The 18677-nt window shown below is 40.1% G+C and overlaps 3 protein-coding genes across 4 annotated transcripts in view; all 3 read left to right on the top strand.

Annotated features, from left to right (window-relative positions):
• The first annotated feature begins 1754 nt into the window (after positions 1 to 1754).
• LOC140923336 (ADP-ribosyl-[dinitrogen reductase] glycohydrolase-like) lies at positions 1755 to 12456 on the top strand. Of its 2 annotated transcripts, XM_073373430.1 has the most exons (8): positions 1755 to 2045; positions 2828 to 2995; positions 5512 to 5706; positions 6545 to 6688; positions 7757 to 8059; positions 8965 to 9123; positions 11001 to 11131; positions 12172 to 12456. In XM_073373430.1, the coding sequence occupies exons 1-8, from the start codon at positions 1770 to 1772 to the stop codon at positions 12200 to 12202; spliced, it is 1407 nt and encodes a 468-aa protein (XP_073229531.1). In that variant the 5' UTR covers positions 1755 to 1769; the 3' UTR covers positions 12203 to 12456. The 2 variants fall into 2 exon arrangements, with proteins under 2 accessions (XP_073229531.1, XP_073229532.1); XM_073373431.1 differs by lacking the exon at positions 5512 to 5706.
• Positions 12457 to 13339: 883 nt separating this feature from the next.
• On the top strand, positions 13340 to 15263 carry LOC140923353 (melanocortin receptor 5-like). The gene has a single exon (XM_073373446.1). It carries the CDS (start codon positions 14049 to 14051, stop codon positions 14976 to 14978), a length of 930 nt encoding a protein of 309 aa, XP_073229547.1. The 5' UTR covers positions 13340 to 14048; the 3' UTR covers positions 14979 to 15263.
• Positions 15264 to 16803: 1540 nt separating this feature from the next.
• LOC140923311 (ADP-ribosyl-[dinitrogen reductase] glycohydrolase-like) overlaps positions 16804 to 18677 on the top strand; it is a 42323-nt gene continuing 40449 nt past the window's right edge. The window contains exons 1-2 of the mRNA XM_073373407.1: positions 16804 to 17038; positions 18074 to 18241. Of these exons, the coding sequence (XP_073229508.1) occupies positions 16973 to 17038; positions 18074 to 18241 (234 nt within the window). The 5' untranslated portion in view covers positions 16804 to 16972. The remainder of the gene's footprint in view (positions 17039 to 18073; positions 18242 to 18677) is intronic.

The following is an 18677-nucleotide window of genomic DNA, read 5'->3' as shown; positions in this document are numbered from 1 at the left end:
CCGACGCGAGTCTCACCTCCCAAGCAGACGTTCTTAGGGCTCCACGAACGTAGGGCAGGAACGCGTGTTTAATAAATTGTGCTAGTAAAGCTGGTAAAATATAAAATATCAGCAAGTCCACAGCGACAAACTTTTGAGTGGTGCCCGATATCTCAGTTGTAGACCTGGATCAGCAAAATAATAACTTGTAGAAAATCATAAAACGGCAAACTGATCCTTACGGCAAGGCGATGAAGAAGCCGTTAAAGCAAGCAATTGGAGTAAGTAAAGAAGAGAGTAAAGCAGATATTGTAAATCCTTTATTTTTTAAGCCCCCCCTCTAGGCTTTGGTAGATTGTGCTCGAAAAAAAAGCATATTATGCTTTTAGCAGTGCTCATATTTTTTAGAAATTATGCCAAAAGTATGCTACTTTCTGAAAATTATGCTCTCTGTCACCGAAATTATGCTACTTAGATTTTACACTGATTTTAAGGAAAATAAAGATCATCAGTAGCTTAACTCTATCAATTTTGACTTTAATGAACATTCATATAGTCCACCTTCCAGTCTTACAGTCTTTAGCATGGCAAATACGCATGTGCACACATGATCTCGCTTTTTTGTCACTTTTAACTTCTCTTTGCCTGCGGCATGTTTTTTGGAAGCCAAGTGGTTTTTGTGAATGCTTTTTTTAGAGCTCAGTATCTCCTTACACCCATTGCAAAACGGTTTTCCACCTCGAAGACACAAATTTTCCCCTGCGAATTCTTCGATTCGATCACGATGACTCATGTTCTTTGGATCTGAGTTACCTCTTTCCTTGCACTTTCCGGTATTACCTTTAGGAACACGTTCTCTAGAGATTAAAGCTCTCGGTACGGCGCTGGAAGTGGTGGAAGTGGTGGAAGTGGATGTACTCGAGAAGGCGCCATCTGAGGGGCCGAGCCGCCGAGCCATAAGCGTGGTAGCCTGAGTATCAGTCTTATGCACAGGGTCACCTCTGCCGCCTGCCGGACCATATTTGACCATGGGCCTTAGCACAGACCTCAATATTTTCCAAAAACAATACAGAAATAGAATACAAACTAAATTATTCTAGAGCTATGATGGGGTTTTTTTGTTTTCAACGCATAAAAGCTCGGATTATGCTAGCAGTGCTAAACCTTTTTAAAGCTTAAAATAATGCTCGTTTTGTTGAATTATGCTTAAAATTATGCTAGCACAATCTACCAAAGCCTAGCCCTCTCTCAAATAAGTCCCCCCCCCGCCACTTTTCGGGGAACAAAGTTAATAAGCTCCCTTCCCCCTCCCCCTATTATTCTACACTAATAAAGGAGAGACTGTATTAATCAATCACGACTGTAAAACTTCTTGTGGACTGATCCGTGATGGTTTATGGCACCAACTGGAGCGTCGGATTTGTTTCTGATCTTCGGCTGAATGACCTGCTCCTGGGCTCCAGCTTCTTGTAACTGAACTTTTTTACTTTGCATTCTAGTTCTTAATGGAGCCTCCCCTCTCAAATAAGCACCCACCTCAATCCTCGGAGACCTAGGGGAAGTTAAAAAAAAAAATAGCCCCCCGGGTTCGTAGCCTGTGCTCCCCTTCATTTATCGGTACATTATAATTACTATATATGAAGTATTTACGAAAATCCGAGTTTCGCTCCGCTGACCTCAAACTGACCACTTCCGCCCAACTTCCCAGAACAGAAAGTCTAGATGGCCTAGTTTGCAAGTTCATCAGAAAATATTGCTTTCATCCCAACCTGTTGTCGAAACTTTTTCGAATGGATTCACCTACGGGCAATGATCAGTCGGGTTCTTCCGCAAAAGAAGCTGAAACTCTTCCAGATGCAACTGGCGCTGGCGGCGATGATCTGGATCATAGCAAGAGACCGTCCAACGACACTGGAACAGAAGAAAATTCTTCGACAAGAGACAATACGGGAGATTCAGCGGAAAACCCGAAATCAGAAGAAGAGAAACCGTCAAACGTTGAGTCCTCTTCAATGAGAAGCACAGATGAAGATGCAGCCGTCAACGTAAACTCAGAAAGTTCTGCCGTAAGTTCTTTCAAGAAGGAAGTGAAAACGTGCTGACATGTTATCCAATCTCATCGTTCATCTTTGTAGAAAGTTCCTAAGGAGTTCCAATAATCTTTTGTTTTTTATGGGGTGTGATCACTCATGATATCCCCTTTTAGTCAGCAAGAAGTGCAAGGAAGTGTTTCTCAGAGGAACGTTTCATTTTTTCGGAACCATTCCCACCTCCAAAAGGAAGGTGTACTGGGATTATCCCAGCCCTCAATTTTTTTTTGTTGGCGCCCTTTGAAAATGCAATCTGAAGGGTTGATTATTTGTCAAAACCTTTGAAAAAAATGTCTGAAGGGTCCAATTATTTTCAGCTTAATTGAAGAAGAAATGAAAAACTCCTTTTTCAAAAACCAGCCATCCTCATGTGGTGGGGGAGGAGGGGGGGAGGGGGGGAATGAAAAATAGAATGTCCCAAGACAAGCCTCTCCCCCTTAGTGTATATGTGATCTGGTAATATATAAAGTATCATATCCTCCTTCCCCCAAGAGATATACAGAGATGCACTCCTACTCTATGGGTATTTCTGATGAAATTGAAGTTGTGACAGGCACTGTTGATGAAGCAATGATCTAAGAGATTTAACAATCATGAAGAATGTTCAGTTCATACCTTATTCTTACCTGAAAATATTTTTACAGTTACTTCAAAATACCCATATGAAGGAATCTCCTAAAGCTAAAATATTAGTGACTTATAAAAAATTTGAGAGTATATACTCAATTATCATTAATTTTAATAATTATCAATTTCAGGGTTTAGATATTCAACACGAGAGTAAACCAAAGCCTTCTTTCAACACAAAGTCTACTCTTAGTGATGAAGTTCTGTTGGATCACATTCTAGGTACTATCTATGGAAATTGCATCGGAGATGCTATTGGCCTGCTGACTGAGTTCATGACAAAGAAAGAAGCAATGCATGTAAGTTCAATTTGAGGTTAAACCTCCATTATTTTACCTCTCGAGTTCATATTCCTTTCAAGGGCCTCATACAGAGGCTCTATTTGATCATACCATTGATCCACACAAATTTTAAGGAGTTCACATAGAGATTGCAAATGGCCAGCAAAACTAAATGTCATCCGATTTTGTCAGATTGTAAATTGTAATTTGTTTACCCACGGAGCACTAAGGAGTTCATAAGAACTCGTTGAAACGTGTCCGTGCGTTCCAGATCGAATTGGAATTTGAAAGTGTTGGTTTTTAAGGAGAGGGGAAAACCGGAGTACCCGGAGAAAAACCTCTCGGAGCAAGGGAGAGAACCAACAACAAACTCAACCCACATATGGCGTCAATGCCAGGATTCGAACCCGGGCCACATTGGTGGGAGGCGAGTGCTCTCACCACTGCGCCACCCTTGCTCCCCCTCAGTTGAGTTTAAGGCCTACTATTATCTCGGCACTGATTTTCCTTTAGACAGAAATCAGGTCAAGGAAGTATTCCCTTAAAATAATTAATGTATATTTTCCAACAGGGCTGTGATTTTGGGACTCCCAAACTATAGTGGGGTATCCAAACATGTTTAATAAAATAGCATATAATGTCTCAACCGTAAAAAAAAGCTTTAGAATGAAAGTGCGCCAGAACAGGATATAAATAATTGGCTTTAATATTTCTAGAATTTGGTGACATTGTTGAATTAAAATATTTTCCTGTCCAGTAAGGTCTGGTTCCCAGGCAGCACAGCGTACCTTAGCTAAATCCTGTACCTGAGTACCGCTCCCAGCAATAAAGAAAGGGGTCTGCCAAATAAAACAAGAAAGGGGTTGGCATATTGTCTATACTGGCCTTAAGGCTAAGTGTGGCAAATGCTGCTTTCCAGACTTGAAATCTGGAAAGATTCCGGTAGACATAACATGACCTTTATTTTGACTCAAATTTTAGTCTAGCTTCACTAAATGGCTAATATCTTTTGAGGGAGAAAAAAAATTAAGATCTCTATAGCAGGTACTAACTAACTAAATATTAAATAAAATACTGAATACGCAAAACAAGAGAAAAATTAGTAAATTAAACTATAATCAAACATATTAACCCTTTGTACGCGTTGCTTAAAATCAGGAAAAATAGTGTTTCTTAATTCCTCAGGGAAAGCATTCCGTTGTTTGGCAGAAAAATATGAAAATTAGTGTAGACCATTGATTGTTGTTCTAGGCTTGCTAAGAGACATTGCATGGCTACTGTGGTTACAGGTTGTATGGCGAATAGCAAACATATTCCTCGTATAGGTTGGATACTCACTGAACAATTTTAGGCTCTTGTAAACTGGTAAAAAAAAAATTCTGAATGTACTTGTTATACAAAGAAGTCATTTTAAGGTTGTCTGTATTCTCTGCCCCATAAATTAGTAGATTCATCTCCAGCAGCTAAATGTTGGGGGAATTATGTGAAACATGATGGAACCTTATCCTAATGCGCTGTGTTAGAACAGTATCCATGGCAACCTTGTTGGATCATCTTGCAGCAACCACCTGCCAGTAGTGAAAGTATAATGAAATGCTACAACTGTATAGACTGGGCTGTCATACTATGCTCAGGGTTTTCCAGAAGCTCAAATGACCAGCAAAAATGCAGTGTATAGTTGTCACAGAAGTAGCAGCAATCATTTGGAACAAATTTAAAAGTTAAGCAAATGTGGGTTAATAAAGTGCTGTCTTGTGACTCTAGCCTGCATGGCAGGCATTTGAAAAGGAAGGGAAAGGGAGTTTTAAGCGCGAGAGAAATGCGAGGGCACGCCTAAAACTTCCGTTCCGTTCCTTCCCTTTCAAACGCCTGCCAAACAGGCTATTGTGACTCTTAAACTCCTTCCCTGGTTGTTCAAAGTGCACTTGAATGCACTTTTCAGGGCCGTGAGCGGGGAAGCCATCAGACACTGGGGCTGACTCCCTCCAGTACTTATTTCACACCTTACTGTGGCTCTTTCAAGGTGCTCTATGCCATTTTATCTTATCTATTTGCACCTACTTAACTTTTTTTCCTTCTACTGCTAATTTTCTGGAGACCACTGCAGGCAGACCTTTTACGTCACCCATTCGAGCCCCAGTATCGTGATTATGTAAGACGCGTCTTATTTTTCCTTGTATAAATGGCCCTAATAATCAAATTTCTAGTCACTATCTGGGCATAATCATGGAAAGAAGTCATGATCGACATTTAACACAATGATCACCCAAAACTTGTTCTACTGATCTTTTAACAACTTCTCCCAACTTATGCCACGAGAAATTTATAGTGGCTAGTCAGAGGAATCTGTGTGTTTCCTGTTGGAGATTCTAAAATACTCCCCAATTTTCCCTAATTCTTTGTCAAATACCAACACCTTGAAAGGTTTCTGTAAACTTGTGAAATCTTTTCTCCTGGGTTTCTCCAAAGCAGCTCTAATCTTCCACAGTCTTCTTGGTGTAAAGTTAAGATTAGACTCTCTTTTTTTATCTCAGATTTATGGCAATTACCACGAGAAGACCACGTTTCAAAAACTTTACGAAACGTTCTCTCACCCCAAAATGCCAAACTTGGAGTATGACATGAAGTATAAGGATTTCCATCGCGAGAGGTTTGACACTGGTGACTGGACAGACGACTCAGATCAAATGATTCTCATTTTACTCTCTCTTGTGGAAAACAGTGGGAAGGTTAGGTTATGCAGTCAAATGTTTATTAAACGCACCCCATATTCATATTAAGCGGAAAAATAGCTCAGTCTGTTTCAAACGTTTCTTCCTATATATTTTAAGAAAAATGGACTTCTTTTAATGGGCGCAAGCGAAGGTTTAAAGGACTGCTATAACCGTAGAAGGGGTTGTACCAGTTGTACATGAAGAAGCAAGTGATTGAGTGACTGCGTGCGTGCGTTTGTTCATTTTTGAACGTCAGTGAGGAAGTAAATTTAAGTTTTAAAGCAATTCGGCTTGCAAAAGTTGCTGTCAATACGTGTAATTCTCGGAAGAGTTCGGCTCACCAGCTAAACCATATTTTGAACAGCGGCAAAAGTATGGACGGTCCTGTGACTAAAAAGGAGTTAGAGTTTTCTTTAACAGGGATAGTAAAGTTAGCAAAATACGGGGACGTGCACTAAAATTCTTACCCGCCAGGAAGGTGACACACATAAGGAAGCCAAAACGACTACCTGTTAAACTATGGGATCGATCATGACGATCCTACCGAAAACTGGGGGACTAGCTAGACTAGTTTCAAGAAGATCTCACTGTCAAAATGGGCCCACGATGCATCAAACCGCAGATTTAAGGATTGGACCGTATCCTAAATAAACGTACCTCTTAAGCCATGCCCCAGTCCCACCCGTAGAGTTCGCAAAGTGAAGTTGGGCGGGGAAGGGGATGCGCTTCAAGGGAGAACTTGAGGATCGTTATCCCCCTGCATTATTAAGCCCAGAAAGAGAAATTATGTTAAATAATTTTTATAGATGAAATCAATTGATCAGTTAATCTCTTTCGTTTTCCTTACTGACAGATGGATCCCGTGGATTACGCAGGACGGTTGAAGAAGTGGTCCAGGGAAGGTTTTAAAGAACTTGGTGACATGGGTGGAATGGGTATCGGTAGCACCACACACTCTGTTCTACGTCATCCTCAGTTTCTGACAAATCCACACGAGGTATAGCTTCCAGAGCAGACGTTCTTAGGGTTTCATCACGTACTTCCTCCGCGTGATGAACCCTAAGGACTTCTGAGTAGGTGGCTACACGAGGTATATACGGTAGTTTTCAATGATTTCAAAGAACAGTTGCCTACTAGCTAGACTACGAGTAGTCCCCATTTTTCCTCAGGGATAGTAGAGCGAGCGAAACGCGAGCGCGCGTGAAAATCACCCCACGCGAGAAAAGGCGATACGCCGCCGCCGCATGTCGCCTTTTCTCGCGTGGGGTGATTTTCACGCGCGCTCGCGTTTCGCTCGCTCTACTATCCCTGAGGGAAAATGGGGACTACTCGTAGTCTACGTACTAGCATTCTCTCCAATTTTTGCGAGGGAAGCGAGCTGCGAGAGAACGCCCCTCGCACTCTCGTGTCCTTTCGCGTGCGGCTCTCGCGTGACTTTTCACAACTACCCCAAATGGAGAGGTTGCTCGGGGGCTAAAAGAACAGTATCTACTAAAGATCATAAACCATAATACTATTAGACCAAAGGGCTTTCTGGGAGGTACTTTCTCAGGTTCCGTTAAGGCCCTGTTAACCATGCAGCTTTATACAATGTAGTAACCGACACGCGCACAGAAGACAACTTTTCAATCCATTGTATAAAACGAAAAGATTCCATGTTGCCGTGCGTCTGTTCAGTAATATAGATCACAGAAGATGTCAAAAGGTGAGATAAGAACATTTGTGACACACTAACATGTTGCTCGTGTGCCCTCTTTTGCTCTAAACCACATTTTGACGTCATCTGTGATCTACTACTGAAGAGACGAACGGCAACCTGGAATTCGTTTGTTGAGTACCAGACTCGATGGTTGATAATTTTTTATTGTCGGTAGCTTGCGTGCCAGGCACTTGAAGGGAAAGAGGAAATTAACTGTAATAAGGCACGAGGAAGGTGACGAAATGAAATAAAAATCTCCCTCACCCTCAATGTTATTTACTCTCCTTTAGTTCGTAATGAACGGTTAAATCTGTGGATTTTATTTAAAGTTTTGATCGCAGTTACCAACTGTTTGTCCGATTTTAGGCTGCCAGGTACGTATGGGAATATTCAGGCCGCTATCTCGCTCCCAACGGAGGTGTCATGCGCACTTCAATTCTTGGAATACATGACTTTGGTGACATTGACACAGTGATAAGTAACACAATGGCCGCTTGTAAGGTCACGCATGCAGACCCAAGGTGCATTGCGTCGTGTGTTGCTGTGACAACAGCAGTTGCAATAATGTTACAAGGGAAGCATATGAAGCAAACTGGAGAGTATGATGTCGAGGCAGTGGTTAAGGAGGCATATGAATACGCCTGTACAGCGCTTGAAAGCAAACAAGAGGTAATTGTCTTACAAGCTTTACTGGGTTTAGACCTTCCCCGTGGTGATGGGCATGTAAAGGACTCATAGCTCCCATGAAAGTCACCCCACCCCTCCCCACTCCCCCATGCGAGGCGCAATCCCCACTAAAGAGATCACTCTCAGAAATTGTTACGCCAATAGAGGTTATCAAAATTCTTTGTACAAAATCGAAAATGTTTTCCCCAAATTTTCGATGGCTTAAGAGTCGCTGTTGATTACCAAGAATTTTGATTATTTCTTGACTTCGCACAGCCAATGAATGTGTTTAGCATCCCTAGAGGTTCTTTTACGTCCTAAAGAGTCAATTCAGTGAAGTACCGGTATTTTTAGAGGGGGCCTTCGGTCTTTCTTTCTTATTTGTAAATGTAGCGGTAGAAAAATTGGATGGGTGTGGGGTGATCGCGTTGCATTTCCATGAAACAGCAAGCTAGATTATGTTAATCGAAAACGTAATAACGCCTAAAATGTTAAAGAGTTCTCGCAACAAGGTTATGCAAACCAACAGTGGTATTTTCGATTATTAGAAGAGTCAATGAAGATTGTTTAAAATGTACTCAAAACAAACAAACTTAAATATTTACCTGACTTAAGTCTCAACGAGCTTGGTTCAATAACAAAGCGGGAACATCTTCGTAATGTTTTAGTGGAGTTTTTAGAACTGCATTGGACTTGAAGAACCCAGTTTAAAAAAAAACTAACGCCCTGACCGAGCCTGTTCTGAGAAACATAGAGTAGGCCTAAACGGGTAAGCACGTAATGCGGCAATAATTGACTTCTTATGAACGGCCGAGAGAGTCTTGGAACGGTTGATTTTTTTTTCTTAACACCTAAATGATAACCATAATTATAGGTGCGAGAAGATAGGCCCTATTTTTTCTCTTTAGAAAGAAGACCTGAAGGAGTACATGTTTGCCAAATCACTGAATGATCTACAACTCGACGAAAGTGGTAAAATAGGTTACACTTACAAATGTATGGGGGCAGGATTTTGGGCGCTGAGGCAAGAAAACTTCCGAGATGCACTAGAAGCCATTGCTTTCGAGGTAATGATAGTGAACTGTTGTAAAACAATAGGTGTGCGGGTTGTGGTTAACCGACCGGGAGGGTTACAATGTATAACAATGGAGTAACTGTAGAATCTCATAAGGGGCTGGAACGTGTAACTCCTACATCTCTGCTTTGTACGATGCTCGTGAACATTCATTTTCGCAAGTACTGTATTCGGGACGAGAATCAACCAGCCAAACTTCATTAACGACGTGACGTAATTTTACTCCATGCTCAAAAATAGCTCGCGTAAGCAACAACGACGTCAGTTTTGTTTCCCCTTGTTAAACAATAGACCTTTTTACCGATACGGCCATCATATTGAATTAATTCGATTTAAGGAGTATTATAGGATGCCCAGGGGGCATGAGCACATTTCGTTTGTATTTTCGAGCGCTTTTCGGGACATTTTTTCTTAAAGTTTTCTTAGAATAAGATTGTAATGGGAAAAAAGATCCTTATGCCGTGTTTTGATGTAATAATAATCGCATTTTTCCCGAGAAATATACAGTGAAAGACCATATTTCTAATACTAAACTAGAAAAAGGCGGTCGTTATTACATCCAAACACGGCACAAGGATCTTTTCTCCCATTACAATCTTATTCTAAGAAAAGCGCTCGAAAATACGAACGAAATGTGCTCATGCCCCCTGGGCATCCTATAATACTCCTTAAATCGAATTAATTCAATATGGCCGCCGTATCGGTAAAAGGTCTATTGAGTAACCGCAGAAACTCATAAGAGGCTGAAACGCGTAACTCTTACATGTACATATCTGCTTTGTACGCTGCTCGTGAATATTCATTTTCGCAGGTACTGTATTCGGGACGAGAATCAACCAACCAAAGGCTTCGTAAACGACGTGACGTAATTTTACTCCACGCTCAAAAATAGCTCGCGTAAGCAACAACGACGGCGACGGGTACGGTTGGCAGGCGGGCAGAAAGACGGACGGGTGGACGGACGGATGGCTTCGTAGGCTGTATGGAAAAATCGCTAAATGACCTTGTTGCTAGTCAATTTTGTTTCCCCTTATTAAACAGTAGTAACTGTATCTCTAGTGAATTGTTATATGCGGTTGCTCAAGACACATAAGTAGACTTTCCGTGTCCCGGTTTTTCGTAAGAGTTTCTGATAGGCTATTTACGGTTACAATACAAGCCACGGGCATTGCAGCATTACACGCGTGTTTCTTGAGGGTAAATCCGCCATTTTGCACGCCGCAAAATGTACGAGAAATACACTAGCGAAACACGCGTGTAAAAAAATACACGCAAAAATACACGAGAAAATAAATGCAAATTTTTGGAAACTGAGAGTAAAATTTTACACACGTGGTTTTGTGTGTAAATCCGCCATTCTGCACGCAATTTACACTCGTGTAAAAGCTTCAATGCCCGTAACATATAATGTAGTCATTCACGTGGTTTAAATGGTACAAACGCACCATGCTGGAGAGCAAGAGGGGCACTTGGAAAGAAAAACAAAGAGCTCACAGTATTTGAAATGGTAATTTCCTTTGTTTGTCTTTTCTCGGTGCTTCCTCTGCTTATATGAGTGAGTAGCTGCAAATGGCCTCTAGAGAGGAGAAGTCATTACGTCACGTTAACATAGTAGCACAACTTCTGGTGATCTCCATAAACTGTTGTCCTGCAAATATGGAAGAAAACAAACAAACAAACAAACTTTTGACATGTATGACTTCCCTGTGCATGGTTAGACTCAGGAACAAACTGTATTCCATACTTTTCTTCCATCGTTCGATAATGCAAATGGCTGTCTCTGTCAAGAAAGATTGTTGAGATCCAGAAATTTTGCTGCCATCGTAATGTGACGTCACACTTCTCTCTATTGTCTGTTGTTGTTTTCAGGGTGGGGATGCAGATACTAATGGAGCAGTGGCTGGGGCTCTGTTGGGATGTAAACTTGGTGCTAGTGCTCTTCCTACCACTTGGCGTAACGGACTGAAATACAAAGACTGGCTGGATGGGCACATAGGGAGGTAACTAGCCTCTTAAAATATCTGTTGGCTTCTTTTTAGAATAACTGAGTAATTTCTGGCGCTCGTTTCGCTAGAGAACTGTGTTATTTCAGAGGCTACTTGTAGACCACAAATCACCATGTTCTCAACGAGTAAAAAAAGTGGGTACGATATGTAACCGCAAAGATTCGTGGGGTCGTTTCATTGGAAAGACAACATGAATTGCTGGTTTTTAGTGTCACGCCATTCAAAATAGATCAAAATAGAAATCAAAACCGTTCAATAGATAAAGTCCGGAATCTGGAGAATGAAAGGAGGTAAATATACAAAGACCCTCGCCAAGATTCAGGTCAGAAGAATATTCCGTATCGAGATATCCGAAGAAATGTTTTACTCAAATTTATAGAGATTTGTATGGAGACGCCATGCTGGTGCCCATCCGGATGGGCACCAACATGGCGGACGGAAACCAACAAAAACATCTGTTACCGAGTTTTGGTACAAAAGCGTGAATTCATTCCTCGAGGAACGCATAAACATTAAAGTAATACTTTTTCTAATACATGAACTGTTAAGATAGCAAATTCCCCGAAATACATCATGACTTTTTTAACGTACATGACGGCTCTCTCGGCCGTCATGTAAATGCCACGTCACGCAAAAGCTTAGAAATTCAAGCGTACTGTATCACAAAACCAATAACCCTTGTGAAGCGAAAATTTGTATGACAATTAGTTTTCAGCTGCTCTAATACATCATGAAAGTAAAATCTCAGTAGGATCGATAGTTTTGTAGTTTGAATTTTTGTGACGTCATGTGAAACCAACAATAGTCTCAAAATACTATCAATCTTCCCTATTACAGAAATCGTAAAGACGATGCCTTATTCAGCTAGAATAACCTTGAAAGCCTATACATTTTCATAAAGAATAAGTTGAAAGAATTTGGTTGAAGATCAAAGCATTTTATCTAAGGTGATTATTAGGAGAAAATTGATGTTTACTTTTCTTGGGACTTAAAGGGTACGCGTCATCTCACTGATAAAAATTCTTTTTTCACAGCTTCCTGGCCCTCCTGGGCTTGAGAAAGTGAAAGGAAGGAAATGCTGTGAAGAAGTAGTGTCAAAGAAATTGTAGAATTTATTGGCCATCCTAAGGTTGCGGGGAAGAATTTGGACCCAGTTTCTTACGCAGCCTTATCATAGCCACTAAACAACCAAAGGCGTCCTCAAGACAGTCTCTAGTGGGTCTTGTTGTCCGGTTGAGTAGATCGAGTAAGTTAACATGTCAACTGAAAACGAACTACCACAAAATAGTTTGTTTTAATAAAAAACTCTGTATATGTCCTTCACTGTGGCGTTTGTTCACCTGAACTTTAGCGAGCAGCAAAGTGGACCTGTCTTTAGCCTGCAGAGCAGGCGTTTGTTTAACAGAAATAATAATAATAATCAAATAATAATAATAATAATAATGATAATGATAATATTTTATTATTTGTAAGGCGCGAAGTAGCATTTAAATATGATCTAATGCGCTCTAACAAAAAATATATAAAATTATGCGTAAAATTTCCTAAAAAAATTAAAAGTTCAGTATAAATCTCTCTATATATACAATTAAAAAGGCAATTATAACATTCGATCATTAAATGTATTGTAACTTAGTAATTAAAATTATCTTAAAAAGTTAATTGATAAGTCATTATAATAATCGTAAATCTATAAATCATAGGTTTCTTTAAAACGTAAATTTTTTAGTTTAGCTTTGAAAGGCTTCAGGGTTGCTTCCATCCTTAATGCACTTGGAAGTTTGTTCCATAAAACTCAGAGGTACATCGATCGTGGCCGCCATCTTGAAAAGCCAAGGAGATCAACCTCTCCCTTAAAATCAGTTTTTGGCTCGTCCCAACTCACTGGTAGTATTAACGTCCAAGATTGCGGGACAACGTCATTCCCGAAAAAAATCATGGATCGCTCTGCAAAATACGCCCGCTTTGCAGGCTAACCAGTCTTAAAACTATTACGATTGGGCTTAATTGATGCGGTTTCTAATTGTAACAGCAGGTGAAGTTGGAGTTTGATTGCCCCCGCGGGGATTTCGCCCAGAAGGCGAAATCTCGAGGAGGCACTCTAGTAACTCGCGCGTATATTAAGGAAAGTACTTACAGTTGAAATATACAGTCATACAAGCCAATATAGAAATTTGCTTGAACAGGGGCCGTGAGGAATCGGTAGGTAATGATGACGTTTCTTTTGTTTGCGTCCGCAAGTACGAAATGGTTAGGATGACATAAAGACAGAAAATCCCGAAGGGACCGCTCAGGTAGATTTTGTGACATTTATTGTTCAGTCATACTTCGGAAAATAAACTTGCTATTTCGGTTACAAGCTGTTTTGTTCGGGGAAGTTTATCTTCTGTGGCTTGGCAGGTGAAAAAAGCGAACGTTAAGACAAATCGACGTTTCTTTCGCATAAAAGTTGTTATTTGCGAGGTACTTCTGAAGTTTTGCAGCTGAAGAAACCGAATATGTCAAAACACAAATCGACGTTTTTTTTTAGCATAAAACTTAATCTGTGGCTTTCAACACCAATGGCAAACAACACTTCTAATGGAGCATCTGTAATAACGAAGATACCATCCGGAGAATGGATATTTCTTATAGCCCTGAACAAGTCGACCTGTCCAAAAAATATTAAGAATCGGCGTGATTGATCTGATACGTTTGATGCAACAGCAGGTGAATTTAAAGTCTGTTTACAATTAAATTTACCAGTTTCTGCTCAGACCTATCACAATTAAATTTGCTACTTGTATTTCGTTCACAAGCTTTTTTGTCCGAGGAAGTTCGCGTTCTGTAGCCTTGCAGCTGAAGATACCGAACCTATTTAACAAATCGGCGTTTCTTTTACATAAAACGTAATCGGTGGCTTTCAACACCAATGGCAAACAACTCGAATGGGACATTTGTCATAATGCAGACACCAGCAGGAGTAGGGATATTCATTACAGCCCTAAACATTTTTCTTTCTATCTTTGCAACTCTGGGCAATGCTCTCATCCTGGTCGCTCTACAAAAAGTTTCCGCCATTCATCCACCAACCAAGTTGTTATTTCGATGTCTAGCAGTTACTGATCTCTGTGTTGGTCTTATATCTCAACCACTTTACGTTTACTACATTTTAACTATCTATCTCGATATTGGTAACCCCATTGTTGAAATTCTTCATGCAGACATCTTTTTCTATAACGTGTTGCTTGCGGTATCGCCCCTAACATCGGCTGCTATCAGTGTTGACAGACTTCTTGCTCTGTTGTTGGGGCTGAGATACAGACACGTTGTCACTTTATGTCGAGTTCGTGTGGTGATAGCTTGTTTTTGGCTCATTGCTGTTTCAAACTCTTCTTTGCTCTGGGTGAATTTAATCCTACTCAGTGATAAGGTAGGACTTGCCATGTTGTGGACCTTCATAGTTTTAACATTGATTTCTATAATAATCTCAACATTTTCGTACACGAACATTTTTTTCACCCTCCGTCATCGACAAGCCCAAGTACAAGATCATGTTCAACCAGAACAGTCGAGCAGAATAAGAAGTGTGCTGACCATAGCACGGTACAAGACAACAGTGTATAGCGCAGCTTGGATACAGTTTGCTATGCTTGCTTGTTATGGTCCTTATATTATATTGACAATTTTATATAATTCGGTTAAAAAAGGCTATATTACCACTGAAATAGGAATCGTATTGGAATTTTCCTATTGTCTCTTCTCTTTCAATTCATCTCTGAATCCTGTACTTTACTGTTGGAGGATCAAAGATGTTAGACAGCAAGTGAAGAACACCATTCGTAAGTGTCTTTGCTGTTGAGTTTACTTACAGTGACAGAGAAAAGATGCAACAGAACAATGAACACAACTGGCCATCATGAACAGTGCCGCTACCATGATACCCGCGCACATAGTGATACCAAACACTACCTATACTGATAGGACATTTATGGTTCATCTTATAGGTTATCCCTGTACTTTAATTTGATCGTTTTTTCGTTTAAATAGAGTAATAAAAGAGGTTTGACGATGTTAAGGTCGGCATTTAAACGAAGTCTAACTTAGAGCGCGGTTTAAAGTCTTTGAACCTCTAGATGGCTTCATTACTGGGTTATTTTAAGAAGAAAAATGCTTTTCTATAGTGTACGTTATACGTTATAAGCTTTAATGAAACTGTTCACGAAAAATGGTGTTTTATTTAAAAGCGTTCGGCGAAGTGAAAATGGCTTAGAACGCGTTTTTGTTAAACACTGATTTAAACTCCGTTTAAATAACTGACCCAAACAGTTCGATTCGGGGGTTGCATTATTTTGAGTCAAAATATGAAAGTGTCTTTATAACTGTTTTTTTTTTGGCCTTATACAGTGATAACTTTAAAATTTGCCGATGGTAAGACTGCTAAAAAAGCTAATAAACTGTTTATAAAGAGTTTCAGTCGGCTTCTGCTCGCCAGGAAAATAAGGCGCGCTGTTACAGCCATTAATATTCACATTTTATGCATGAAGTATAGCAGCGTAACCCCCGCACCCGGGCCCGCACCTTAATTGTTAGATCGAGATCCCTGTTGCAGAAGAGAAGAAAAGTAGATATTTTGGTTTTAATAAGGTTATATTTGATAAGTTAGCAGATCTGTGATTAAAATGGTAAAAGTGAAGCCCATTCAGAGTTCTCCCTGTTAACAGTTATGGTTTTCTCACCACCGCATTTTAAAATTATATACCTACTATAATTGTCCTTGTATAAACAGGAAGTTTAAAATCATACGATTTGCATTTAAAATTAGGTGTTAGCGAGGAAAAATAAAAGTGCTGTCGCAAAGTGAAAATAGGCTTTTGACTGTTATCTTTTTAAAATTTAACCCATTTACCTTAAAATTGAAAATGTGTCACTAAGTTTACTCAGGAGCCCATCAAAGATAACCTTTCCGTGATCCTCAGTTCGCTGCCCTTGTCCCATCGCTTCGTACTTAGTAAAAAAGGAAAACGGTCGAAGGACGGGCTTCTGAGTTCGACTTCATCTAACTTTATCTTTTCACGGTGACATACGAGACTCACGGAAATATGACACTTAACGCGGGAAACAAGCCGTTCTATTTATAAATCTACTCGGGAAGGGGTTGACCCAAGGAATTAATAAAGATGGAGGCTCCATTTGATGGGCTCCTTGTTTACTTTAGTAGCACATAGCACCCCAGGACACCCCGGATGGATTTTATTTGTACGGTGCCCAGGCCTCGTTTGCGTGGCTGCGCGTTGATCTTTGTATCCTTCGAGGTTATGAAGTCTGCTGGATTCGTTTCTCTAGCTGGGAAAGCTTCATTAGTTTCTATATCTGATGCTATCCTATTTCTACGATCCTAGCATGTTTATTTACCGTTGGAGTTCGAATTTCGTAAAAAAGTTGGGTTGGAAAAGGGAGCATGGCGACCGAGATGCCGTGCCTCTTACCTTGTGTATTACTTTTTTACATATGGAGGAAACTATCACGACAGTTCGTTTGAACATTAAGGACAACAACAAATAACTGCAGAGTAAGTTTCATTGACCATTATTTAGTATTTCCTACAAATTTTAGGATCGTATTTTTACTCCATACTATAAACATTATGAGAACACAGGGCCTGGGTTGCCTGTGGTCTTACGTACAAAATAGAGTTGCGCCGTGATATGCAATCGAAGAAATAATGCAAGGGTTAGCATATTCGAAAATTATTTAAGGGCCCACGTAAAAGTGAAGCTGCCTTTCATGAGCTGACGGCTACAGCCCGGAGCTGCTACTAAGAAGGAACAACACGAAATTTCTCGTACCGAGAACATGGGAGATGCAACACGAAAGAAGGTGAAGCTGGAACAGGAAGCTGGAACGTCAAACGGTGATGCGGTGAGTTTTTAAAGCATCTTCGCGTAGAATTCCTGGATAAATTTGTAATCCGTCAAATTCGAATAAATATTCTATATCAAGTAATACAGTGTTCTTACCAGGATTTTATACGCTGTAAATTAAGAACATTTAAAATTTGAAATTTCCAAAAAATTAAAACATAGACTTTGTAGGATAGAGAAGCTGAGGGAGAAAATTAAAGCGGGTCGCATTTAGTACATACGGTTAACTCGACATTTTTACCAGTCTCAGTAAGAGTGAATACCTTGTACTCTCTTAGATAGTGGTGGCTGTTTTCTAAAGACGCCATAAACAATTAAATTTTGGCTTATAGTATAAGGAAGTGTACGTTTGGTATACGTATGTAAACATACGTACACGTAAACATTCCCTCTTCGTGCCCTTTGGCACCCGGCCTTGTGCTAATTATAGTGCGGTATTTTCTGAAAAAGTGGGCAATGGCGCAATGCTGCAGTTTGCTAAGAACACATACTTGTCAAACCTTAATAACTTTCATTAATGCTTTGAGAAACCAGTTTTGCTTCCCTCGGAGCTCAATGTTTGAATCTCAGTCTTTCCGTCTGTTCTTTTACTCGGCAAACAATGCAACTCTTGCAGACTCCCCAGATCGGTTGGTAGAGCACTGCACCCCAACGCAGGAGGTAATGAGTTCAATGGGCCCTTTGCATGAAGCAGTCACGTGGAACAAAAAACACCTCGCTGTAAGGCAAACAACGCCATGGTACCTTGAAAAGAAAGAATATTAGCTAATTTTGAATGATCTGATTTCTTTGTTTTTCTTGTCTCTCTGTATTGTTTGCCTTTTGGCAAGCTCAGCGTTTTTGTCCCAGGTGGGTGTTTTGTATCCTATTCTGGGGATATAGTGATCAATTTCCGTACATGTATCTATTGCTTTATTCTGGACAAAATAACTCCCTGATTTCTATATAGAGACTAAGTATATAATATGATTGAAAACAAGAAAGTTTATAGTGGCACATACCTATAAAACCTATATAACACTCCTTCTTGCAGGGAACTTCAGCAAAGCAAGGGATTCCTACAGGAGCTTCTGCAAACTCAATGTCTTCTCTTGGTCACAAAGTTCTGTTGGATCGCTTATATGGTGTTATTTATGGAAACTGCATTGGAGATGCTATTGGGCTGCTGACTGAGTTCATGAATAAAACAAAGGCCATCAGTGTGAGTTTTTTTCTTTCCTGCTGTTTCTGTCTGGCTATCAAAATTTGTGTGTACATATGGCCAATCACAGTGGATATCACTGGACTGTTTCAATGGGAAAGTGCTCTGGTTCAAACAATAAGAAACTAGCTTGCAATTTGAGGGTTGATCCAGTTTAAATCCAGGAGATTAGACATACATGAGTATATGCTTTAATTAATTTGGAAAGACCATAAACACTATTAATTATACACCAGCACCTGGCTGTGTTAACACGAGCACAGGACACTATAAATCGATGACTTCCACTGAATTTTAGTCACACCATGTACCTACAGTGGTATAAGCAAAAAACAGTCAGGGCTTGTGTCGCTGGTTACTATCAGGGTTATGATTACTTTAAATTTTGCGGGGATATTAATTATTGGCTTGCAATAATTTTTAACTTTGTTGGGGA

Source organism: Porites lutea, chromosome 13 (assembly GCF_958299795.1).
Source record: "Porites lutea chromosome 13, jaPorLute2.1, whole genome shotgun sequence".
In the NCBI taxonomy this organism is placed as follows: domain Eukaryota; kingdom Metazoa; phylum Cnidaria; class Anthozoa; order Scleractinia; family Poritidae; genus Porites; species Porites lutea.
This window is presented reverse-complemented; position numbering and strand designations above follow the sequence as displayed.